Source organism: Nicotiana tabacum, chromosome 24 (assembly GCF_000715075.1).
Source record: "Nicotiana tabacum cultivar K326 chromosome 24, ASM71507v2, whole genome shotgun sequence".
NCBI lineage: Eukaryota > Viridiplantae > Streptophyta > Magnoliopsida > Solanales > Solanaceae > Nicotiana > Nicotiana tabacum.
The window spans coordinates 95,693,259-95,720,202 of record NC_134103.1 but is presented as its reverse complement, the minus strand read 5'-3'; the positions used below and the strand labels follow the sequence as shown (position 1 = coordinate 95,720,202).

Sequence of the window (26,944 nt, the reverse complement as noted above, 5' to 3'; positions counted from 1 at the left end):
AGTCAATGATATAGGTTTGATGTGGTAGAAGTGGTGTGTTGAAATGAATCATTTTATTTTTACTTTTTATGGTAAATTGATGTACATATATTCCAAGAGTAGGCCATGCTCATATATACATTTGCTTCTTTTTTTTTGTCTTCCACTAGATGCTTGTATTGGGGTTCTAACTAATTCAAATTCATACAGCATAAGACTCATTTAAGGGGAAAACGTTCACGGGACTCGAGTTCGTGACCCTTATTTAAAAGTAGAGATCATATTGATCCCACCAAACCCTTTGATGATTTATGTATGTTGCTCTTCTGCTTGTTCTTTTTCACCTTATAATTGTTAACAGAGATAATGAAAATAAAGCATCTTGTTGAAGTTGATTAAAGTGGACACAAGCTTCTTGACAAAGGCCGACATTCCTAGCAACTCCCGTACATTCTACTCCACCAACCTCACATCCATAGGCAGCCCTCCAATAAGTACAACATTGTCCCACACATACATACAATGCTTAATAGTGCATCTTTCTAACAAAACCTTTTATCTTTGGCCAAATACATAGACAGGGACCGAAATTTGGCACCGATTTTCACATGGACACGTAAAGTTTGGCTCTTTCCTATCAGGGACGCGAACATCCTCCCATGTGTGTCAATTAAACACAGACTGCTGACTTGTAATATAACGCGACTTTAAACAAAAATAGGCGCGTAAAGGATTGATTTTGATTCTTACCTATCAAGTTGTCAACACTCCAGCAAGCGAATTCTTTATAATCCCTTCCCCAAACCCGAAAATCTACCGTATTTTTCCCCCCAAAAAACCCTAGGTCGTCTCTAACAAAGGAGATAAAAGATTCCAAGATGAAATTTCTCAATATCTTTCTGTTGTTTCAAACCCGTAACTGAAGGCTCAAACAAGTAAATGATTTTCTTCTGTTTCTTTCTTTCTTTTCTCTTTATTGGCATGGGTTTTTCTTATATTTCTTTCTTTCTTTTTTCTGTAGTGACTCGATGTAAATGTAATTGGCAGTTCATCTGGTTTGATTTTCCAAAGGACAATGAAATCACAAAATGGACGGATTATTTGTCACTGTGGGATCAATGCTCTATTGAAAACATTATGGCCAGAGAGAAACCCAGGTCGTCGATTTTATCGCTACATAATTGACGAAGTAAGCACATGAATTTATCGTTGTTGAATTGTTCTTCATTATTTATTGATTTTACAAATTGTATCTTTTTTTGGTCTGTTTTTTGCAGAAGAAAGGTGGATGCAAATTGTTTATGTGGTATGAACCTCAATTTCCAAATCAAGCTATAAGGGTTGTTGAAGATGGTCAAAAAGAATGATGCAACTGTACTTAATGCTAAAAGGTGGAAACAATATCGCTTGGTGATAGTTATGATATTTATGTTGTGGGTTTGGAATGGTATTACGGGTTGATCGTTTAAGGTGCGATAACAACACATTGTATTCGGTATCACTGGTTGTAATTGGGACATAAAGTGTACCCAAATTTTGGACTATGTATTCAATCAATGATAATGGTATTTAGGTGTAAGGCCCCGTAATTTTTTTTTCTTTCCTAAAACTCGGATTTTGTGATCTCAAAGTAGGTGTAGAGGTTAATAATAGTAAAAATTCTTTCGGACTTTTTGGATTGAACAGTGCGTTGGGGAGTTGAAGAAAAATGTTGGACAAAAGTAAGCATTTCTGCGGCCGCAGAACAACTCTGCGGACCGCAGACTGGTCGCAGAGTGGGACAGTTTTCTGGGGCATTTTGATGTCAATTTCGTGGCCATTATGCGAACGCATAACCATTTCACGGGCCACACTCTTGTCGCATAATCATCCTTAGACTTTTTCGGAGGGAGGTTCTGCGTTGCACTATGTGACCGCAGAACCGTTATGCGTTGCATTATGCGACCGCAGAACAGGTTTGCGAGCCGCATAGTGACCGCAGACCAAGTCAGTTTCTTTTCAGTTTTGCCACCCAATTTCGCGGTCATTTCGTGGACAACATAACCATTATGCGGTCGTATATGTGATCGCAAAACCCGTTCATGAGCTTCATTTTTGGGATTTTAAACCTGACCATATTCCATTAAAACACCTACTTTGGACCATTTTGAACATATTTTCTCACATTTTTAGAGTGAGAGAGAGAGAGGGTCCTAGAGTGAGAGAGAGAGAGAGAGAGAGGGGCTCAATTGAGGTGGAGTGAGTTTGTTGATGCCTTTTATAGACCATTTATTGCCTACCAAAACTAGGGCAGCCCGTGTTACAGATTTTAAGCAAGGGAGTAGGAGTGTGTGGGAGTATCATATGGAGTTCGCGCGCTTGTCAAAATATGTTATTCACATGTTGCCTACTATGGAGGGTAGAGTGCGCCGGTTTGTGCAGGGCCTTAGCCCCTTGGTTATCAATGAGGCCGCTGCAGCTGCCTTGAATTCAAATATGAACTATGGGAAAATGGTAGCATTTGCTCAAGCTACAGAGGACCATAAGTTGAAGAACAGAAGGGAGCGAGAGGGTACCGGCAAGGCCCGGTCCGCGGGCAATTTTGGGGAGTCATTTGGTGGGGGAAGATTAGCTTTCAGGGGAGGGTCATCAGGGCCATCCCAGTATTATGCTCAGTCTTCAGCCAATGCACCACCAGCGGGGTACAGTTAGCAGCAGGGGAGTCGCTTCAGGCCCAATCAGGGTAGTAGGGGACCCCACCATCACGGCCGATCAGGAGGGAGATTCCTACAGTAGCGGAGGCCCCCATGCCCCAGGTGTGGGAAGATGCACTCCGGGATCTGCTACATGGACTTACCTATATGTTACAGGTACAAATTAAGGGGCCATATTCAGAGGGAGTGTTGTTCATCCCGCCAGGGTGCGGGTAGGGGCACAACACAACCATCCAGTTCTGCAGCTGCTACATCTTCAGCACCCCCTCCAGTTCGAGGCCCTCAGGCACCAGCAGGGCGTGATGCAGCTAGGGGTAGTGCACAGAGTTCAGGAGGCCAAATATTTCTATGCTATGAGTAGTTGCCAGAGTGTATAGGCTTCTCCAGATGTTGTCACAGATATGTTGACTGTCCAAACTCATGATGTATATGCTCTTAGGATTGCCACGTACTACTGAGACAGAAGGAGTGGAGTTGGCCGCCTACCGCCTGAAAGGGGTGGCATATTCTTGGTTTGAGCTGTGGGAGGACTCTCGGGAGGAGGGGAGCCCTCCAACGAGGTGGAGCGAGTTTACTGATGCCTTAATAGACCATTTATTGCCTACCAAGACTAGGGCAGCCCGTGCCACAGAGTTTGAGAATCTAAAGCAAGGGAGTAGGAGTGTGTGAGAGTATCACACGAAGTTCGCGCGCCTGTCAAAATATGCTATTCACATATTGCCTACTATGGAGGCTAGAGTGCATCGGTTTGTGCAGGGCCTTAGCCCCTTGGTTATCAATGAGGTTGCTACAGCGGTTTTGAATTCAGATATGAACTATGAAAAAATGGTAGTATTTCCTCAAGCTACAGAGGACCATAAATTGAAGAACAGAAGGGAGCGAGAGGATACTAGCAAAGCCCGGTCCGCAGGCAACTTTGGGGAGTCATTTGGTGGGAGAATATCAGCTTTCAAGAGAGGGTCATCATGGCCATCCCAATCTTATGCTCAGTCTTCAGCCAGTGCATCACCAGCGGGGCACAGTCAGTAGCAGGGGAGTTGCTTCAGGCCCAATCAGGGCACCAGGGGACCCCACCATCAGTGCCCACCACGAGGGAGATTCCCGCAGAAGCGGAGGCCCCCATGCCCCAGGTGTGGGAAGATAAACTCGGTACATGGACTTACCTATATGTTATGGGTATGGATTGGGGGGGTCATATTCAGAAGGAATGTCATTCATCCCTCCAGGGTACGGGCAGGGGCACAACACAACCATCTAGTTCTGTAGCTGTTACATCTTCAGCACCCCCTCCAGCCCGAGGCCCTCAAGAACCAACAGGGCGTGGTGCAGCTAGGGGTGGTGCACAGAGTTCAGGAGGGCCCAACCATTTCTATGCTATGAGTGGTCGCCAGAGTGTAGAGGCTTCTCCAGATATTGTCATAGGTATATTGACTGTCCAAACTCATGATGTATATACTCTTATTGATACCGGTTCCACCTTATCCTATGTTACCCCTTATGTTGCTATGGAATTTGGGATAGAACCGGAACAGCTTCCTGAGCCGTTCTCTGTATCTACTCTGATTGGCGATTCTATTATGGCTGCACGGGTTTATAGAGGTTGTGTTGTCATGGTGCGTGGTTGGGATACCGTGGCCGATCTCATTGAATTGGGGATGGTTGATTTTGATGTAATTATGGGAATAGATTGGCTTTATTCATGTTTTGCCAAGCTCGATTGCCGAACTAGAACTGTGAGGCTTGAATTTCCTAATGAGCCAGTTGTTGAATGAAAGGGGGATAATATGATGCCAAAAGGTAGGTTTATTTCTTACCTTAAGGCCACGAATATGATCAATAAGGGGTGTAATTACCATTTGGTCCGAGTTACGGACACCGATGCTGAGGCACCTACACTCGAGTTTGTACCAGTTGTGAATGAATTTCCAGAGGTCTTTCGTGATGAACTCCCTGGGATTCCGCCAGATAGGGAGATTGATTTTGGGATTGATGTGATGCCAGGCACGCAGCCTATATCTATTCCACCCTACAGGATGGCACCAACAGAATTAAAGGAATTGAAGGAGCAATTGAAGGATTTGTTAGAAAAAGGGTTTCATCTGACCGAGTGTGTCGCCATGGGGCGTACCGGTCCTCTTTGTGAGGAAGAAAGACGGATCACTGAGGATGTATATTGACTACCAGAAGCTCAACAAAGTCTCAATCAAAAACAAATACCCATTACCAAGAATATATGACTTGTTTGATCAGTTACAGGGTGCTAGGTACTTCTCCAAAATTGATTTACGGTTCGGGTACCACCAATTGAAGATCAGTGAGCAAGATATTCTGAAAACAGCTTTTAGAACCTAGTATGGGTACTTTGAATTTCTGGTAATGTCTTTTGGACTAATAAATGCCCCAACGGCTTTAATGGATCTTATGAATCGAGTTTTCAAGCCTTTCCTCGACTCATTTGTGATAGTGTTTATTGACGATATTCGTGTGTATTCACGGGGTCGGGAGGACCATGCCGATCATCTCAGGGCAGTGTTGCAGACTCTTTATCAGCACCAATTGTACACAAAATTTACAAAGTGTGAATTTTGACTTGAATCTGTCACATTCTTGGGTCATGTTGTCTCTAGAGAAGGAATTAAGGTTGATCCTCAAAAGATTTCAGCAGTAAAGAATTGGGCTTGGGTGTATGTTAATGCAACACGGAAAGGTTATAGCATATGCTTCTAGGCAACTCAAGAATCATGAAAAGATTTATCTAACTCATGACTTAGAACTTGCGGCGGTGGTTTTTGCATTGAAGTTTTGGCGTCATTATTTGTATGGGGTCCATGTGGAGATATTCATGGACCACAAGAGTCTTCAATATATTTTCAAACAAAAGGAGCTGAATTTGAGGCAGAGAAGATGTCTTGAGTTACTCAAGGATTACGACATCGATATTCTATATCACCCGGGGAAAGCCAATGTTGTGGCGGATGCTCTTAGCCGGAAATCTATAGGTAGTTTGGCTCACTTGGAGGCATGTTAAAGGCCGTTGTCCGGGGAGGTTCACCAACTAGCCAGTTTGGGAGTTCGTCTTGCGGACTCTAGTGAAGGAAGGGTAATTGTGCAAAATAGGGCTGAATCATCGCTTGTTGTGGAAGTCTAAGAGAAGCAATACAACGATCCATTTTTGGTGCAATTGAAGCAGGGGATTCAAAAACATAAGACTACGGTTTTTGCTCTTGGCATGGATGATGGTACACAAAGGTACCAAGGGCGGCTATGTGTTCCAAATGTAGATGATCTCCGGGAAAGAATCATGATCGAGGCTCACGCTTCTAGGTATTCCGTGCATCCAGGTTCTACAAAGATATATCACGATCTCAAGGAAGTCTATTGGTGGAATTACATGAAAAGGAATGTGGCGGACTTTGTGGCAAGGTGTCCGAATTGTCAGTAGGTCAAGGCCGAACACCAACGGCCTGGTGGGTTGGTACAAAACATAGCAATTCCAATGTGGAAGTAGGAGATGATTAATATGGATTTTGTGGTAGGATTTTCATGAACTCCGCGCAAGTTTGACTCAATTTGGGTGATTGTGGATCGTCTCACGAAATCAGCACATTTTTTGCCAGTTATGTACCTCCGAAGGGAGAGTATATTTATTATAGAATCAATTCGAAAGGATGAACAATGTTTTTTAACAATTAAATAATTAAACAGAAAATTTAAGAGTGAATTTTTGGAAGACATTTCATCAAGGTTTGGGTGCTCAGGTGAATCTTGGTACAACCTTCCATCCATAGACCGATGGACAGTCAGAGCGGACTATTCAGACGCTTGAGGATATGTTGTGTGCTTGTGTTCTTGACTTCAAAGGTAGCTGAGATGATCATTTTCCACTCATAGAGTTTGCTTATAACAACAACTTTCATACTAGTATTCATATGGCCCCATTTGAGGCATTATATAGTAGGATATGTAGATCTCCCATTCGGTGGTTCAAAATTGGGGAAGCTGAGTTGATAGTGCCAGACCTCGTGCATCAAGCTATGGAAAAAGTTAATATCATTAAGGAGTGGTTGAGAACTGCTCAGAGTCATCAAAAATCCTATTCGGATGTTCGTCGCAGAGACTTAGAGTTCAAAGAAGATGATTGGGTATTTCTTAAGGTTTCCCCCATAAAAGGAATAATGCAGTTCAGAAAGAAAGAGATATTAAGTTTGAGGTATGTCGGGCCGTACAAAATCATCGAGAGGATCGATGAGGTGGCGTACAAGCTTGAGCTACCACCCGAGATGTCATTAGTGCACCCGATATTCCATGTGTCTATGTTGAAGAAGGTTGTTGGAGATCTGTCAGCTATTGTGCCGGTTGAGACCATTGAGGTTAATGAAGAATTGTCATATGAAGAAATTGCAATTGCCATTCTTGATAGACAAGTCCGGAAGTTGAGAAATAAAGAAACTGCTTCCGTGAAAGTGTTATGGCGAAACCAGCAGGTTGAAGAAGCCACTTGGGATGCCGAGGAAGAGATGAAGAAGAAGTATCCTTACTTATTTGAATAGTTGTGTAATCCGTTTTATGAAACTTGTCGCCTATGAATTTTGTATCACTTGTTCAGTTAATATAACGGTGTTCGTTTTGATTATATGTTGTTTACATGAGGCCACAGTTGGTATTGTTATGAGTTATGTTACATCGTTGGATTGTGTATATATTTTAGTATGTGATTTTGGGGCTCTCTGACAGGTGGATAGGCCTAGTTACAAAGGAAACTCTGGCGAAAGTTTTGAAATTTTAGGGAGTTAGTCAAATTTTGGGTTGTTGGTGTGTGGTATGAAAAACGAGATATATAAGATGCTAATAGTGAACCTTGACCCTCATTCGAGGACGAATGATCTTAAGTGGGGGAGGATGTAAGGCCCCGTAAAAAAAGTTTTTCGCTAAAACCCGGATTCCGTGATGCCAAATTAGGCATAGAGATTAATAATAGTAGAAATTCTTTCGGACTTTTTGGATTGAACAGTGCGTTGGTGAGTTGAAGGAAAATATTGGGCAGAAGTAACCATTTCTGCTGGCCCATTTTGCGGCCGCAGAACCACTCTGCGAACCGCAGACTGGTCGCAGAGTGGGATAGTTTTCTGGGGCATTTTGATGTCAATTTCACGGCCATTATGCGACCGCATAATTGTTTCACGGGCCGCACTCTTGTCGTATATTCATCCTTAGACTTTTTCGGAGGGAGGTTCTGCGGTGCATTATGCGACCGCAGAACCATTATGCGACGCATTATGCGATCGCATAACAAATCTGCGGGCCGCATAGTGACCGCATACCAGGTCAGTTTCTTTCCAGCTTTTGGCACTCAATTTTGCGGACCGCATAACCATTATGCGGTCACATATGCGACCGCAGAACCCTTTCAGGAGGTTCATTTTTGGGGTTTTAAACCCGACTCTATTCCGTTAAAACACTTACCTTGGACCATTTTGAAGATTATCTTGAAGATTATTAAGAGAGGCACCTAGGTCTTCTTCATAAGAAGTAAGATTCTATCACCCAAACTCTTAATTTTAAAATATAACTAGAGTGGGCCATTAGTAAGGTAATTCATGGGGATGAGAGTGCTTACCTTGCATGCATGTGTTCCTAAGGTATGTTGGGAGGTTGTGAGTTAAAGATAGAAAAGAATGGGGTGTGGGTTGGTAGAGTCCTTCATAAAAAGGGCCATGAAACCTTAATACACACATAGTGTTTGATAGAATGCTCAAGTGAGCTAGAATTTTGATCGTTTTCCTAATTTTGGGTTCAATTTTGCTATATTGCTAAAATAGATCGAAGTTGCTAATATTCCGGAACATCTTAGAGTTTTAAGAGGCTCAATTGAGGTATGTTGGCTAAACCCCTTTCTTCTTAGAATCGAATCCCACGGTGTTCATGAAATTGGTATAAACTGACCATTCCTAATGTGTTTGTGTTAAAGGATGTTTGTTCAATACTCATTCTAAATGCTTCATCATGTTATCTTGTTATTTGAGGATGTGCTCAAAATGTGGAATATGTGTTAGAAATATTAAGACTTCATGTTAAGATCGAAATAAAGGTTGTTATGCCAAATTGTATGAAAAGCTTCTATGTGCCTAAGATTCCCAAAGTGCTAATATATGAATTAATGTCTTGAATGGGAAGACTTATTGTTGTTGATAATGATAATGATAGATGAATGTGGAAAAGGAAATTGGAACTATGAAATACAGCAAAGTTCCAAGAATGACTTTGTAATCGTGATCACTAGTGCCAATGAATTGAAAAGATATGAAATAAGTATGATGTGAGATGATTGACTGAAAATGGTAACATCTTGGGTGAGACGGCCTAGCCGGTCGGGCCGTGATCGGGCGCCACGCCGCACACGTAGTGGTACTGTACTGTAAATTATGGTTAAGGTTGATGTCTCAAATGAGACAACCTAGCCGATCTGGTCGAGATCGGACTTCGTGTAAGAATACAGAGGTATTGTGAATTATGGAATATCGGCACTAAAGATCACCCAACCTTATAATATAAAAATTGACTTGAAAACTTGTGTGATCCTTAACTTGATGTTTTAATATTATTTGAAGCTCTTATTGAATTCTTGATTGTTCCTCTTGTATTATTATTCATTCTATTGAGATGGTGTTTAGTTATACATACTTGTACTATTTGACAGTACTAACGTCCCTTTTGTCGGGGCCGCTGCATCTTTAAATGGATGCAGATGGTTCCTTAGCAGACAATGTTGATCACAGATAGTGTTGCATCCTCTTCTCAGCTGACTCGCTGAGCCCCATTTCATTATGGGGTCATATATTGTCCTTTTTGTTTATATTGTGGTCACTTTTTGAGGTATAGCCGGGGCCTTATTGCCGGCACCATCTTTACTCTCTTTTGTATCTTTAGAGGCTCCGTAGACACTATGTAGGTTATATATGGGTATTGAAAATGTTAAATAAGTTATGTTATGTATTTTGAGACTTAAAGGCGAAATAGCTAATGAAACAGTTTAGTGTTGTATGTATGAACTTTCTTCTGTCTAATTAATGAAATCATAGCTTCTCTTGATTATGGGTGAGTTTGATAGAAAGTATCTATCATGCTTGCTTGACCGGGTTCACTCGGTTGAGTACCGGTCGCGTCTCCCGAGGTTGGGAGTGTCAAACTTGGGGTGTACTTTACATGGCTTATACTATATTTGACTGCTGCAAGATTTGTATAAATGGTATTGATAAACGATACCAACACAAGACCAAAATACAAGCATATGAAGGTTGACAATAACATTGTATAATATTGGCCAAATGAAGACTTATATATATAAGACCAAACTCATAAAGAGCTAGAAAATAGGATGTTCATGATGCCAATACAAGACCAAAATACAAGAGCTAAAGCACATGCTGTCCTTGAAGCCAATATAAGAACTAAACCAAAGGCTAATCATGTAGCCACCAATACAATACCAAAAGGCCATGCCAAAATAAAGTTATTTTTCAAGAAGTCATTACTTCATGTCCAAATACTTTACTAAATAAGCACCTAAACCATATTAAATAATGAAGTCACTTGGTTCCACTCCTTTTGCTTGACAGAAAAGATGAGAATGTGCCTTCTTGACTGGAAGTCTTTGTATTCCTTGATGCATTCATCCGCTGGAGTTGGTTAGTTGTTACTGCTTTTTTGCCTTTCCATTTTAGATTAGTTGGCTTAAATCCAATATCTATATTGGTTTCAGTTGTATTCTTCAGAGGTCTCCCATGTGATATCACTTTTTCAGATGGATTACCAGGCTGAAAAATATCACATATTAGTCACATTTAATATGAAATATAAAATAACATTTGCTTCAAATAATTGTTGCTTATATTCAAACCAGTTTCTCCACTCATAGTGTTTGTATATATATCCCAAATCCTACTAGTCTTGGCCTCTTTTGTCCAATGTTAGATGATGTGCCTTCTTGACTGGTTTCAGATCATTTTCCTCTAAAAGCATATATTTGGCTGCCCCATAGCAGGCTGCAATGTTAACACCAAATAAATGATTGAGTATTAAATTGTAAAATATTATTAAACTTAATTGAATAATATATTACTATTTTTTTGCAGGCTCTCTTGTTGTGTCCTACTTGATGACATTTTGAACATGTCATCTTCACCCCTTTCTTGGATAGTTTGCCATAGTTTGCCTTTTTGGGCTAATACTTTACCTTTTTTCTACATCTTTTTGATCTACTTGGCATTGGTTTTGGCTCTGGAGGCTCAATAACTGGACTGTTAGATTCTGGCCACATCTTCATATTGATCATGGGTTGAAGAAAATATTTGTAAGCCTTTAGGAATGTTTCTTTTCTATACCAAAGTTCAACATGTTATTCTGGCTCTTGTTCTAAGTGATAGTATGAACAAACAACATGTTGACATAGTATTCCCCTCAACATCCAGGATCTACAAGTGTAAGTCTTTGCCACCTTATTAACAATAAACCTCTTATCACCTTCTTCAATCTCAAAACCATCATATCCATTAAATCTTATTTTACATCTCCTAGACAATTCCTTGTTCTCCTCTAAAATTATCCCTGCCATTGGTGAAATGTCACTTATCCAAGTCTCAGCAAAGTTCCTCATGTCATTATTCCTATTCATTATTTTGTGTCTGATTTCCTCCAACATTGTTATAATTGACTTATGTCTAGGTCCAACTAGCCAAGAGTAAAAAGTTTCACACATATTGTTCTCAACAACATCACATTTAGAATACTCACTAAAGTAAGCTTTGCACCAATATTCTTTGTTGTACTTCAATAAGTCTTCACACAGTTTAGGACCACCAAGTAAACTCAAAGCATGTAACTCTTCCCTGAACTTTACCTCATATGTTGATTTGGCACATCTCCAGAATTGGTTTTTTCTTTCTTAGCCTCTCTAGTTTTGAGCCCAGTTGGACCAAATAAGTCTTGCACACATTATGTGTTCAGCAAATGGTAGTAACTCTGCAATTGTTGGGACAATTCCCTGCAATAACACGCAAAAACAGATCTAAAAATGAATGAAGTAGGAATAAATGAAGTAAAACAATAATTTGAAAATAGAAATACATCACCTTTTGCATGTCTGACATCAATGTTAAGCCAATTCTATCTCCCAGATCCAAATATGATTTTAGCAAGTTGATGAACCATGTCCAAGAATGCTTGGTCTCTTAGTCCACCACAAACCATGCTATGAGAAACATCTGTTGATTTCCATTCTTTCCAGTTGCCACCAATAATTCAGCTTTGAATGCTCCTTTTTAAAAGCAACCATCAAATCCAATAATCTTCCTACATCCTTCTAACCAATCCTTCTTCAAAGCATCAAAACAGATGTAAAATATACAAATAAATTCTTTCTAGGTACAATATTTGTATCTGTTCTGATCCAGCAAGTGCTCCCACGATTAGTCTCCTGATAATATCAGCATAATCACACAACCTTGCAAATTCCATCTTCTAGTCTCCCATGAACTCTTGTACTACCCTACACATAGCCCTATAACAAACAGTTCTTCCAATATACAAACCAATCTTGTCTCTCATATGATCTTGTAACTCCCACAGTTTTATACCAGGTATGGATATGATTTGTTTTCTAATTTGTGAGCAATATATTTAGGTGTGCACAACCTATTCTTGGTGTACTTATTGCATTTGTGTTATGAATGCTACCTCTTCATAATGAAGTCACCAGAATCTATGTCTTTGCTTGCATACAGTGTCCATTTGCATCTTCCAGTTCTGTACTTCACAAGTACTCTGTGGCTCTCATTTGGTTTTAATTTCAGCTGCACCTTGTACTTAATAACATAATTGGTCAGTGCCTTCCTAAACTCTATAGCATTTTCAAACACCATCCCAAGTTCAAAAATAGTAACTTCATATTTAGGATCACGTCTAACCTTTTTACTTCTCCTTCTAGCTGGTAAATCAACACCCCTTTCATCTTCGACATCTAACTCATCCTTATAATCATTACTTCCAAGGTATGAACTACCAAGATAGTCCTCATCTCAACCTAAGTTCCCTGCATATTTGTCTCTCTTATTTATTCCAATATTTTCAAACCCTTTATCTAGCCCAGCTTCTCCTATTGATACTTCATGTGTTGCAGTAGGTTATTTTCTATTCTTTTTCTATTGTTTTTTACTCCTCCTTTCATTTTTTTAGTTCTCTTAGCTCTTCATCAACCTCACTATCATCTACATCAGGTATGACATCCAATTCAGACTCACCACTATCCAGATCTGATAGAAGATCAAGATCTGTTGTGTATTCAATCCATCTAAGTGTTCAAAAACTACAACATCTTCTAGTGCCAAGCCCTCTATTGTTGGTGCCCCTTCAACCACACTTAGGTTATCTTCAGCAGGTACTTTTATATTTATATTGTTTGACCCAATATGTGCTTCCCTAGAACTAATAATTGAAAGGTTGTCTTCAACATCTGCCCCACTAGTAGGACCACATGGGACTACCCCTTCCACTATAATAAAGTTATTAATAACATGCTCAATAAATAAGTCCAAATACTGTAAAGGTTTAAGAGGAGAGACAATATTATACAACTGAGTGTCATTTTCCAACAAAATAAAGTCTTTTGTCTCTTGGTTCAAAACATAGATAATCAACAATAGTATTGTAACCAAGATCTTTAGAATAAAACTGTAATTCAACCAAGGAAAAGTGATCTTTTTCAATACCGTAGATTCCCACGTCTCTTTCACCTATGTATTTGGGCTTGGCTTCATTGGTAAAAGTACCACCATGGTGAAATCGGTCTTGAATAAATTTCCAAGATATGACAAAGATTTTACACTGCAAAACAAAATAAAAAACAAAAAGCCCAGCTCAGATTCTCTCAATCGGACAAAAGAAAAACCCTAGCTTTTTAGGCAAAATTTTAAAATCACCACTATAACTATAATAATAATAAATATAAGCAATATACAAGCTTACATATACTTAAAAATCTTGATTATTCCTGAATATTAGTAGCTCATTAATATGGGCTTCTAGATTATATATATGCATCGACCCCTCGACAAATACCTCACTTAATAGTCAGTTAAACAACAAAATACACTTGTAAGGATGGAAGAAAATTGAAATTTAAACTAATCGACCTATAATTTTTGGGATTGTACGGTGGGAGACGACGGAGAGATGGATAGTGGAAAAATATATATAAGGGAGATGAGTTGATAAACGGGTTTGATTTGGGTAAAAATGAAGTGAGTAAATCTGTTTTAAGGCAAACAGAGCTTATGTGGACTATTTAGACACGTGGAGGATTTTTATTAGATACATATTACACATCAGCCGCGTTTACATACACGCTCCAAAATTTTAAGAACGGATATGAGGTCTATGTTTAATTGGCACACATGGAAGGATGTTCGCGTGCCTGATAGGAAAGAGCCAAACTTTACGTGTCCATATGAAAATCGGTGCCAAGTTCCGGTGCTTGTCTATGTATTTGGCCTTTATCTTTTTATACCTTTAATTTCTGTGTCACATATTATTTTTGGGTTGTTAGGTAATATCCCCTCTCTTTTAAAAAGATTGACATTATTTTTTTATTAATCCACTTTAGAAAGATTGGCATCTTTCAATATTTCTTTAAAGGAAACATTTATATCCATACAAACGAAGTTTTACTGCCAAACTAATGTTATGACTTATTTAAGACAACATATTTTGAAAGTCTTTCCTTCTTTATTAAAGTTTGTTTAAAATCAAACTAGGACAATCTTTTTGAAACGAACAGAGATGTACTTATCTAATCTAACCTAGAATGGACCATGCAATAGGGGTGAGCATCAGTCGGTTCGGTTCGGTTGTGAATGTTATCGGTTCGGCATATCGATTATCGGTTTATGAATATGCTAAATCGATAACTGAACCGATAAAATATCGGTTATCGGGTATCAGTTTATCGGTTATCGATCCCTATCGGTTTACCCGATAAGAATAAAAAATACCCAAAAATTTCATACTCTAAAGAATAAGGTCTGAACATGAAGAGTAACTGCCGAGAGAATTGAGAGAATGAAACCATAAGGTGGCTTTATATATTTAGTAGGTAAAATTATAATTTTGTTAAAGCTTATTGGGCTATCGGTCTAGTGGGTTGCTCTAGTGGTAGACACCCTCCACTTCCAACCAAGAGGTTGTGAGTTCGAGTCATCCCAAGAGCAAGGTGGGGAGTTCTTGGATGGAGGGAGCCGAGGGTCTATCGAAAACAGCCTCTCTACCTCAGGGTAGGGGTAAGGTCTGCGTACACATTACCCTCCCCAGACCCCACAAGTGGGATTATACTGGGTTGTTGTTGTTGTTGTTTGTTGTTGTTATTGGGCTATCGGTTAAACCGTTAATAAAATTAGGCAAACCGATCCTAACCGATAACTCAATAGTCAAATAATATTAAACCGTTATCGAACTATTTACCCAATAACCCGATATCCATAATCCAATAGTATTTTATCGGTTCGGACTATCGGTTATACCCGATATATATCCTACCATGCAACATTTACGTAACACTTTTCCTTCTTTTTCTTCTTCTGCTTTGCATGAAATTGTTAATTACTGGTTTACCGCAATCACTAAGAATACGGAGCCAGGATTTCATTCTTATGGTTACGAATAATATAACAATATTTCACCAAATTTGCTATAAGATTATACTGGGATTATACTGGGTTGTTGTTGTTGTTGTTTGTTGTTGTTATTGGGCTATCGGTTAAACCGTTAATAAAATTAGGCAAACCGATCCTAACCGATAACTCAATAGTCAAATAATATTAAACCGTTATCGAACTATTTACCCAATAACCCGATATCCATAATCCAATAGCATTTTATCGGTTCGAACTATCGGTTATATCCGATATATACCCTACCATGCAACATTTACGTAACACTTTTCCTTCTTTTTCTTCTTCTGCTTTGCATGAAATTGTTAATTACTGGTTTACCGCAATCACTAAGAATACGGAGCCAGGATTTCATCCTTATGGTTACAAATAATATAACAATATTTCACCAAATTTGCCATGAGATAGTTTGTAAACCACTGGCGTTGCTTATATAGTCTTGAACTATATACAGTTGTCTTGTTTTTCCTCCTTTCGTGTCACTATCACATGGCCATAATTTTGTTAGACTTTTCTTTGCCCTTTTTTCTCATGTGGATAGAATTAACTCACCTAGCAAATTAAAGATTTAATTATTGAGCGACTGGGAAATATATACCGATAGCAATCACTTTGTAATGATTTCATGCATGATATAGTCATCAAGTAAAATACACACCTCTATAAATTAATCCCACACATCCCAAAAACTCAATCCATAAATGGAAGATCAAAAACACTTAGAAGCCATAATCATGACAGCTCTTTCTACGTTAACACCTTTGCAACTCACAAATCTAACTCACTATTCCTCCTCCCTCTACCACCATTACCACCGCCGTATTTTCTCTCTCCTCTCTTCTCCCACCCTTTTCTCTCTCACTCTCCACTACCTCAACTCCCTCTCTCTCCACCAAAAATTCGTCCTCATCGCCCGTCACCTCTTGTCAAAACTCGCAATTTTGGTATACTTCATGCAGAAAAAGACAATTTTGCCCCCACCCTCGACCACCTCCATGAATCTCCGTGACTTAGACGCAGTTCTTCTACTCCTACTCCTCTGCGAACTGCGCCAACACGAACCTGGGGCACTTGACGCCCCACCATCGCGTTGGCGCGATATCCTAGGTGACTATATAGCCAAGGACATGTTGAAACTATCTAGCATTGAAAGTTCTAAAAGTGAAGTCATAATCAAGTTCGTTGAGCTAGTCACAAAGTGCAAGAATTTTGTCAATGTCATGGCCTATGATGTTGGTGAACTCGGGCGGAGCTCCAGGTATTTTTTTTTTTTTTTTTTTTTGTATATATATAAATTGTTGAAACTTTTAGTCAAAGATGAATGGACCATATAGTTGATAGATTCAATTGAAGCCTTCATTTTTTATACAGAGTATAGATATACATATAAAATGTTATCAAAATTAATATCAACAAAGTATTAACTTTTAAACTCATTATTTATAATTGCAATGAATTCAGTGATAAGACCTTAAAAATTCACTTTTGCTTCTAGTATAGTAGCAAAAGTGGGTTAAAAATTATTTTAGGTCATACGTTCAAATCCCAAGTGTGATTCTTATTTTTTTTTTTTCCAGAATTCTTGACTCCGCTACTGGTGGTGAAGGAAAAGATAGCAAGAACTTAGCCGCGTCTGTGGCGGTGGTGGCGGCGCTGCCATCAGTGGAAGTGATGAGTGGCAGTGAAAGGGAATGTGTGATATGCAAAGAAGAGATGAGAGAAGGTAAAGATGTTTGCAAATTACCATGTGATCATATTTTTCATTGGAAATGTATACTACCTTGGCTGAAGAAGATGAATACTTGTCCATGTTGCCGGTTTCAGCTGCCGTCCGATGATGTTTTGGCTGAAATTCAACGGTTGTGGGAAATTCTAGCCAAGATGAGTGGTGCTGCGTAGTTTGTACATGCATAGCCAGAAGACTAAATTAATTAGTGGATGAAATTATAATAGCAATCTTTTTCAGCCAAAAATAAAAAATAAAAAAAAATTCAGCCTCGCTAGATAATATATCCAAAAAAATATCTATACAGAAACACAGGTAATAGTTCCAAGTGGAGTACTCTTATAGACTTATCCTTTTAGAACAGGTGGAAAATGTAAATATACACGTAGACATATTCGTTTTTTCATGAGTAATGGGACCATTGGAAGTTAATGTGAGACGGGGTTCAATTATTGGACCCTGGAATTCTTTTATTGTGTAATATATAGCATGCAGTCTGTTTGTTGTTTTTGGTAAATATTTGTGTATTTTTATCTCTTTATGTAATGTATCAAGGTCGTAACCATAGGTCTACTAGTCGTTTTTTTTATTATTATCTTGAATTATTAAACTAAACCAAAAGTTTCCTGACATATCTAAACGTATGCGTCGAGTCCAAAAGAAGACTGCATAAAGGGATTTTTAATCAAAATATAAATATATTGTCAATGTTATAATATTTAATGTGATTCAGTTAATAAAAGCTAATTTTCTCGTTATTGCTTGGGTCATAAAAAATTCATTTGAACAAACGAGTTCCACGAATTCCTTTCTGGTGTTTCCTTCTTCTTTCACCTCCTATTATCCGGTCATCGAAATTGCGCTATACGTTCAAGAGCCAAATCTTTCAGTAAATACACAGAGACAGAGGATTCATCAATTTTCAGAAAATGAAGTTTATGCCTTCGAAGTTAAATCTCAATCAAGATCAATACATGCTTATAATAGCTTGAACATTGATTACCCTTAAAATGGTTAACAATTAAATTTATACGCGATTTAAAAGATAGATGATTTAATTTAACACAAATAATCAAAGAGCAGTAAATAATTGAATTGAAATAAGATAAAACGATCAAACCAATGTGGCGAAATAATTAAGCCTTGTGTTATGTTTAAACGTAAATGATTGGTTTTAATCGAGCCCTCGAGATGGAGCCCAGATCCAGCTAAATGAGTGAACAATTGAAGAACACTTAGAACAATTACTAAGAACCAAAATAAATTCTATTGCCTTGATATGCGTACAAAAAAACAATGTCAAAAAATAAAGGGGGTCCTCCTCTTTATATAGTAGATAAGTTCTAACCCTAATACAAGTCTAAATAAGGTAAAAATCTTTCTCTTCATTTTCTCCCAAGAAATTAAAATCCGCAGTCAGTACCGAGCGTGATCCTCGCCGTATCATCCGGCTGATGGCAGATATTTTGACTTCACGTTTATCTTTTTTAACCGCCTTTCCTTTATCCTCGATTCTTCATCTCACTCGAGCTTGATTCTCCCCGGGTTTGGCCGTGCTCGAGACCCGGTGTATCATTCGTCCGCTCCTGGTTCTGATCTATCTTAGGTCTCACTCGGGCCTATAACAAGTAACGTCGTTCCTTGCCTCACAACGGGAAATCGGGGGTAATTTTATCCTCGATTTTATCCGTATATAGATAGTTCCCTCACTTCTCGGAGAGTAGATTATAGGAGCGACGAGAAGTGACTAATTGACCCCAGTTCCTTCTCTCGTAAGTCACACACAAGTTGACAAATCGAAACGTTCCATCAGTCACGTCGCTCTGACTTTGGACACGCGTCAGTCGTCATTGAATACCCCCGATAGTTAACGAATCCAAAACGTCTCGTAATCATTACTCTTTTCCTATAAAAGTTCTGGTTTCCTACTTTTACATTTTTACTTTCTAACTTCAAATTTACTTAAGTTACCCTCGAGTTTTTCATATCTTCATCCGTTCATCTATCCTTCAAATCTTCATAATATGTTCTTCACATCTTCATATCTTCATAGTTCATCTTCAAACCTTCATACTTTACCTTCAAATCTTCAAACCTTCATATCAAACCTTTAAATCTTCATATTCTTAGATAGAGTTAACGAAGACTTCAAAATTGGTACCCAAAATACTGCATCGACGACTTCTTCCTCAGCCACCGGCACCGAGGCAGTGCCTCCGGTATTAACCCCGATGACTTCTTATAGATTTTATCCCCGACGGCTGCTCCATAGATAATGTCTTTAAAGTCGAGAAAACCTCCGCACAAGGGGATCAGGGTGAGGAGGCGAGGAGGTATGTTTGCTCAATTATCGAGGAGACGCTCGAGGCTGTCCGAGAGAACTATAAATAGGAAGGAAAAGACGTAGTCATTCCCAGTTCTGAGGAGGACATCACGACATACGTGGAAGTATACTTAAGTGTTTAAGCGTATCCTTTCACATTTGATCCTGTTAACACGATGGTCCTCTAATTCTATAAGAGGTATGAAATTTGCCTTAGGCAAGTTCACCCATCCTTTTGGAGGGTCGTGGCTCTTCTACGTCATTTTGCGAATAATATGGAGGAGCCTCGGTTCAAGGTTGATCAGTTACTCCAAGTTTACAGCCCCCGAATCTTTCGAGGCGGGTTAATCAAACTTTCCCCTCGGGCAAAGAAAGCTCCCTTTCTCCTGTATAGACAAAGACAGGTATCGAGGTTGGCAGGGTAGGTTCGTTCGGATAAAGACCAAGGACCTCATTCCTCCTGAATTCATGGCGTTCCCTGAGAAGTGAAGCCCGAACCGTAAGTTTACTTCCTCTTAAGTCGTCAAAGTCCTTCCTTGTACCTACTTTTCATTCTCATGACATGTTTTATTTGATATGCAGTCGTCCCACGAGGGGGTTAATCAAACTTTCCTGTCGGGAAAAGATGACTCCTTTCTCCTGTATAGACAAAGATTGGTATTGAGGTTGGCAGGGTAGGTTCGTTCGGATAAATACCAAGGAACTCATTCCTCCCGAATTCATGGCGTTCCCTGAGAAGTGGAACCCGAACTGTAAGTTTACTTCCTCTTAAGTTGTCAAAGTCCTTTCTTATACCTGCTTTTCGTTCTCATGACATGTTTTATTTGATATGCAGTCATCCCCCGAGTCCCCAACATGGTTCCGCATTTTAGGAAGTGGGTCGAGGGTATATGAAATCAACTCACCTATTCCTAGCGTGAGTGGCGTAAGCTCTCCAAAGACAAGTGGGAGACTCGTTATCACGGTGAGTGTCTTTTTCTGGTTGAATTTCTTCCTGGTTGTTTTTTATTCTGTTATTGTCATGGATAACTCCTTCTTTCACAGGCTTGGCCAAGACTACCAAGCTTGGGAAAACCACCGATGCCGTGATCTCGACCCTGTCTACAAAATCCTCTGCTTCTCTACAGCCCATTGTCGAAGCTGCTGCAAAGAAGGAGCAGAAAATAAAAAAGAAGAAAAGATCCCTTGATTCCTCGAACGCTCCTGCCGAGGTCCAGAAGAGAAAAGGTACTGTGCTCAAGGTCAGAAAGAGCATCAAAAAGACTTTGGGTGCCCGGGTCCGGAATTTCGAAGCTCTTCATCGGCTCAAATATTTTCCCGAGGATGACGAGGACGTGGACTTCATCATTCATGAGTCGATCGATGCCGATGAAGAGTCGGTATCCTTGGAGGAGGATGCTTGTAAGGCTGAATACTCCTTATCTCGGGGGCTCAAAGAAGAACATGTGGTTGCTGCTTCGCAAAAAGCCCCTCCTGTCCCAAGAAGGGCCATTTCTGAAGGTGACGCCGTTCTCCACATTCTAGAGTCACTGCCTCATATGGAGGCCATTTTAAATGAAGCTCGGGCCACTGAAGAAAAGCCGATCGAGACGTCCCGAGCTGTGGACGATGCCCTGAACTCATTTTTTTAGGGCGTGGATGTATGTTTGTTGGAAGACTATTCTGGCTTTGGCCACCTGGAGATCCCAAAAAGAGTCGTGCAATCGGAATCGGGTGGGCCGAGTTCGAGCTTCAAGCTTGACAAGCATTTTCTCCCCCCGAGTGTAGATCCCAAATGAAAGAAGACGGTTATGTTCTTGCTACCGGCGGATACCAGCATGTTGTCCGAGCCAGTCGGAGTTGCCAGCTATCTCTGTTCTTTGGTAACCAAAGAAGACCAAGTGAAGGAGAACGAGGAAGATTGGCCGAGCCTTTTCAACGAGGCCCAGTAGGCGTTGAATCGGGTACTCCTTCTTCCCTCTTTATTTCAATAAGTCCCCGTTGTCTTAACTATTTTTTTAATGGTTTTCTTTCTCTATATCTCAGGCCTCGGTGCTTTACCATAAAAGCTTTCACCGATCCAGGATGGAGGTGAGTCACCTTGAATTCGAGCTCAAGGAGAAGGTCCGGCAAACAGAGATGTACAAAGCTTTATATGAGCAGAAAGATGAAGTCCTTAGGGACATGGCCAACTTCCCCGCCCTTCGGGCCGAGCCGGAGAAGGCCCAAAAGGAGGCCTCGAAATCAAAACAAGACCATGCTCTTCTGGTTGAGAAGGTAAGAGTTCTCTAGATTGATAATGGGAGGCTAAACGCCGATGCTAACGCTGCAACATCACAGGTCCAAGAGAAGATAACTTTGATCGACCATCTCAGGATCGAGATGGACACGGTCAAGGCTTCAGCCGATGAGCTGAGGGAAAAATAGACCGCCTAGAATTGGAGCAGGATGGCACCAAAAAGGACTTGGCATCGACCAAAGTGCAGCTTCGAGTGATGAAAAAAAAGGCTGACAAATGGGCTCGGCTGAATGAGGAATTTCGGGTACAACTCTCCTCGACAGTCGTAGAGCGTGACGCTCTTGGCTAAGAGTATACTGCGTTGAAGTCCAAATTAGAGGTGGCTACGAACAAGGTCTCAGAAGACCATGATATGCTAGCCTAGTATAAGGCCGATGTCGAAATAGCCGAAGCCCAGATCATAACGAAGGCTGAATACGTGAAGTGGATATCTCGGAGGGAGGCTCTCGAGGAGATCCAAGCGGGGGGTGGGGGGTTCGATTTAGTGGCCAAGATCGTGGAGGTCAAGAGATTAGAGGCCAAGGCCAAAGCAAAGTATCAGCCCGAAGGGTCAGATATCGAGCTGGGATTCGATGAAGATTAGGCGGGAAATGCCTTAGTTAGTTTTGTATTATTTTTTATTTTTCTTTACTCGTATACTTTATACTCTAGGGTTGTTCTTTTGTGCCTATGTAAATATGTTTTGGTAAATATATGAAATTGCTCTTCAGCTATTTATTATGTTCTTTAATTTTTTCACATTTGCTTTTGCCTAGGACTTAGAATATATAACTTGTGTCTCAGATTAAATATTACTAATATATCATCGATGCCTTAGCATAAATTTTGTGGTTGCTTGAATTGTTTGACTTCCAAAGCCCGAATAAGGTCCGGGTCAAACAACGACTCCGAGTTTCTTTGACTTCGGAGGATCTAACAAAAATTAAATGAAGTCTTAATTAAAAGGCAAAATACATAAGTTACCACCTGAATTATGGACCAAATTCTTATTACACACTTTTTGCGGATGAAAATTATTTTACACACTCAATCTTTTTAAAATGTGTCTAAGACATACTTCTTTTGCAACGTGGCATGCGCATGCTTAACAAAAAAATAAAAGCGCGTTCAGCTGTTAATTTGTTATTCCAATCCTTATTTAGATGACAAATGTCAAAGTTTAATTTTTTTCTTTCTTTTTAACATTATTGGTTCCTCTTTACCTCCCAAACCCCACCGTTCTTCCTCATCTCACACCATTTTGTTCCCTTGAAACATTATAGCCATTTATTAATTCCCATACAACCATACTATCTGAAATTTTTTTAAATTATTAAATTTATTTGAATTATTTATCTCAAAGATCCCTAGTATTTTGGTTCTTTATCTTCAGATTTTTCTCATTCAGTTTTCTTTTTCAGTTTGTTTTAAGATTCAATTTTTTTGTCTTCTTCCCCAAATTGTCTATGTTATCAACTTTCAGAAATTGATAAACATAGCTAAATGATCGAGAAAAATTACAGAGCCTCATTGCCTTCTTCTCCTTTTCATTCTCCACCCATCTTCTCTTTATCCGACGCCCCCATGAACTGCGGCATATCAAAGGTTGGGTCGAGTTTTCAATCACATTTTCACGGTAAATTGCAATGTGAAGTTTTTATTTTGATTGTTTTTCATTATTTTCTCCTATTTTTATTTTCAAGTTCTTTGTGAGATTTAAGTGGGTATTCAAATTAATTAGAAATAGGTTATTAGGTGATTTTTGTCACGACCCAGAATTTCTGACCTTCAGGATCGTGATGGTACCTAACATTTCACTTGCTAGGCAAGCCAACGTTAGAGAAATTCTTAAGCGAGTTTTAAACATCTCAAATAATTAAATCAATTAAATTGAAATGAAAATAAAACGAAGTGCGAAGTGGCATAATACCCAAAATATCTAAGTACAACCCGGATATGGAGTCACAAGTGCACGATCTTCTAAAAGTGCTACAAATAAAGTCTAAAATAAGTACCACTGTCTCGAATGAAATGAACACTAAATAAGGAAGGAGGAAGGGGACTTCAAGGTCTGCGAACGCCAGCAGATCTACCTCGAGTCTCCAAATATGCCAATTTGAGCTGATGCACCTCATGTACAGCTGAGACCAGTACCAAAATCTACACAAGAAGTACAAAGTATAGTATGAGTACAACCAACCCAATGTATTCCGTAAGTGTCGAGCCTAACCCCGGCGAGGTAGTGACGAGGCTATGACAGGACCCTCACATAATTAAACCTGTGCAAACGAAAATATACGAACAATATAACAATAATAAAGATTAAACATGTGCTATTGGGAGGGGGAATGCGAAGGGGAACATGATACGATAGCTATAACAGAAATGGCAACATAAAACCGTCAAGTAAATCACCAACAAATGGAAATGGATAACATAATAAATAAAGACTACACGGCATCACCCATTGTGCTTTTGCTCTCAACCTCACCATGGAACAACAACAATGGAACGACATCACCCTTCGTGCTTTTACTCTCAATCTCTCCATAAAATAATAAATACGACACGACATCACCCTTCGTGCTTTTACTCTCAATTTCATCATAAAACGATAAATATGGCACGACATCACCCTTCATGTTTTAACTCTCTTCCTCACTATGTATTAATAAATAAATGAGACAAATGGCACGACATCACTCTTCGTGCTTTAACACTCTCCCTTACCATGTAGTAGTGAATATATATATATATATATATATATATATATATATATATATATATATATATATGATTAGGGAGATAGAATAAGCAAGAATAAACATTACGTCAACAACGGTTCCACAATACCAAACCTCAACTTTTAACAATACTCAATTATCATAAATAGTTCATAAATGTATAAAGAACGACCAATTTAGTAATATACTAGTTTAAGCATGGATTTCGTAATCAAAGAAGGATATAAATTACAAGAAACAAGTCCCACCGGCATGATTTAACCCAACAATAACGCATAAGTACTCGTCACCTCATATATACGTTGTACCGAAACATTTAAACATATAGCAAGTAGGCAAACAAGTTCTAATCCCTCAAATTAAGGTACAACACTTGCCTCACTTCGCAGTCAATTCAGAGCTCTACCGGGGCCTTTTCTCTAAAATCCGCCCCCAAACCACTCGTATCTAACCACAATCGACTCGATAACGTCAAATAATGATAAGGGTATCAATTACAATACATAAAGATAGGATTTTTACACATTTTCCAAAAAGTCAAAAAAATTAACCCCGGGCCCGCATGGTCAAAACCTGAGGTTCGGACTAAAATCCATTTACCCATTTACCCTCGAGCCCGATTATGTAATTTATTTCGAAATCCGACCTCAATTAGAGGTCTAAATTCCAATTTTTACAAAAATCCCTAATTCTACCCAAATCCCCAATTTCTACCATGAAAATCATAGATTTAAGGTTGAAATATTATGAAATGTAATGGGTAATTGAAAGAAAGTAGGTTAGAATCACTTACTAATAAATTGGGGAGGAAAAGATCTTGGAAAAATCGCCTCTAAGGTTTTTACGGTTGAAAATTGGGAAGAATGAGAAAATTCCCATCTAACTCAACTTAAGTCCAGGCGCAGATGTCGCAATTACGAACCCCGCAAATGCAAAAAACACTTTGCAAATGCGAAGGCCTCACACTTCTGCTGCCATCACAATTGCGATGGTTTGTTCGCAAATGCGAACTTGGACTCCTCGCAACTGCGATCATTTTGATCGCAAATGCGAACTCTGCTCCCCCAGCCCCACTTCGCAATTGCGAACCATTGGTGCCCTACTATTCTTCGCAAATGCGAGGAAGTAGCTCGCAAATGCGAACATGACAGGGACACTACCATATCGCAAATGTGAAGCCAAACCTCGCAAGGTCTGAGGCCTGCACCAGAAACAGGTTTTGCACCAGATATTTTCTAAGTCTAAATTCACTCCGTAGCCTATCCGGAACTCACCCGAGCCCTCGGGGCTCCCAACCAAACATGCACACAAGCTCAAAAATCTCATATGAACTCGCTCGGGAAATCAAAACATCAAAATAACACCTAAAACTATGAATCAGACACCAAATCAAATGAAATATTCAATGAAACTTAAGAATTTCCATTTTAACAACCGGACGTCCGAATCACGTCAAACCAACTTCGTTTTGCACCAAATCTTGTAAACAAGTCATAAATATAGTAATGAACCTATGCCAATCTCTAGAACCAATTCCGGACCCGGTAGTAATAAAGTCAAACTTTGGTCAAGTCTTTAAATTCTTTAAACCTTTAAACTTCAAGTTTCCGACAAAATGCGATAACTCGAGCTAGGGACCTCCGAATTCGATTTTGAGCATACGCCCAAGTCCCAAAATCACGTTATGGCCCTACCGAGACCGTCAAAACACGGATTCGGGTTTGTTTTCACAAAACATTGACTGATGTCAACTCAAATGAATTTTCAAGGCACAAATTCATATTTTAATCAATTTTCACATAAAAGCCTTCCGAAAAAAGATATGAAATACGCACGTAAATCGAGGAAGGAAATATGAGATATTTGAGGTTTCGAAACACAGAATTAAGGTTTAAAACTCTAGATGATCTATCGGGTCATCACAGTCTCCACCTCTAAAACAATCGTTCGTCCTCGAACGGACATAGAAAAGTATCTGGACTGGCGAAAAGGTGTGGATATCTACTCTAAACATGTCCGGCTCAGACTCCCAGGTGGCTGCCTCGATCGGTTGACCTCTCCACTACACTCGAACTGAAGGATAAATCTTTGACCTCGGCTGTCAAACCTACCGGGATAGAATAGCCATTGGCTCCTCTTCATAAGTCAAATTCTTGTCCAACTGGAATGAGCTAAAATCTAACACATGGGACGGATCACTGTGATACTTCTAGAGCATAGACACATGGAATACTGGATGGACTGTTAATAAAATAGGTGGCAATGTGAGCCTATAAGCCACCTCACCCACTCTCTCAAGAATCTCTAAGGGTGCGATGTACCTAGGGCTCAACTTTCCCTTCTTCCCAAACCTCATCACACCCTTCATGGGTGAAACCCGGAGCAATACCCTCTCTCCAACCATGAATGCAACATCACGAACTCGAGGATCAACATAACTCTTCTGCCTAGACTGAGCTGTGCGAAGTCGATCCTGAATAACCTTGGCCTTGTCCAAGGCATC

The 26,944-nt window shown here is 39.6% G+C and overlaps 1 protein-coding gene across 2 annotated transcripts; it reads left to right on the top strand.

The window, feature by feature from the left end:
• Window positions 1–15,990: 15,990 nt before the first annotated feature.
• On the top strand, window positions 15,991–17,634 carry LOC107825883 (E3 ubiquitin-protein ligase SGR9, amyloplastic). Of its 2 annotated transcripts, XM_016652802.2 has the most exons (3): window positions 15,991–16,649; window positions 16,969–17,114; window positions 17,216–17,634. In XM_016652802.2, the coding sequence occupies exons 1-3, from the start codon at window positions 16,093–16,095 to the stop codon at window positions 17,227–17,229; spliced, it is 717 nt and encodes a 238-aa protein (XP_016508288.1). In that variant the 5' UTR covers window positions 15,991–16,092; the 3' UTR covers window positions 17,230–17,634. The 2 variants fall into 2 exon arrangements, with proteins under 2 accessions (XP_016508288.1, XP_016508287.1); XM_016652801.2 differs by having other exon boundaries at window positions 16,008–16,649; window positions 16,969–17,634.
• Window positions 17,635–26,944: the final 9,310 nt, after the last annotated feature.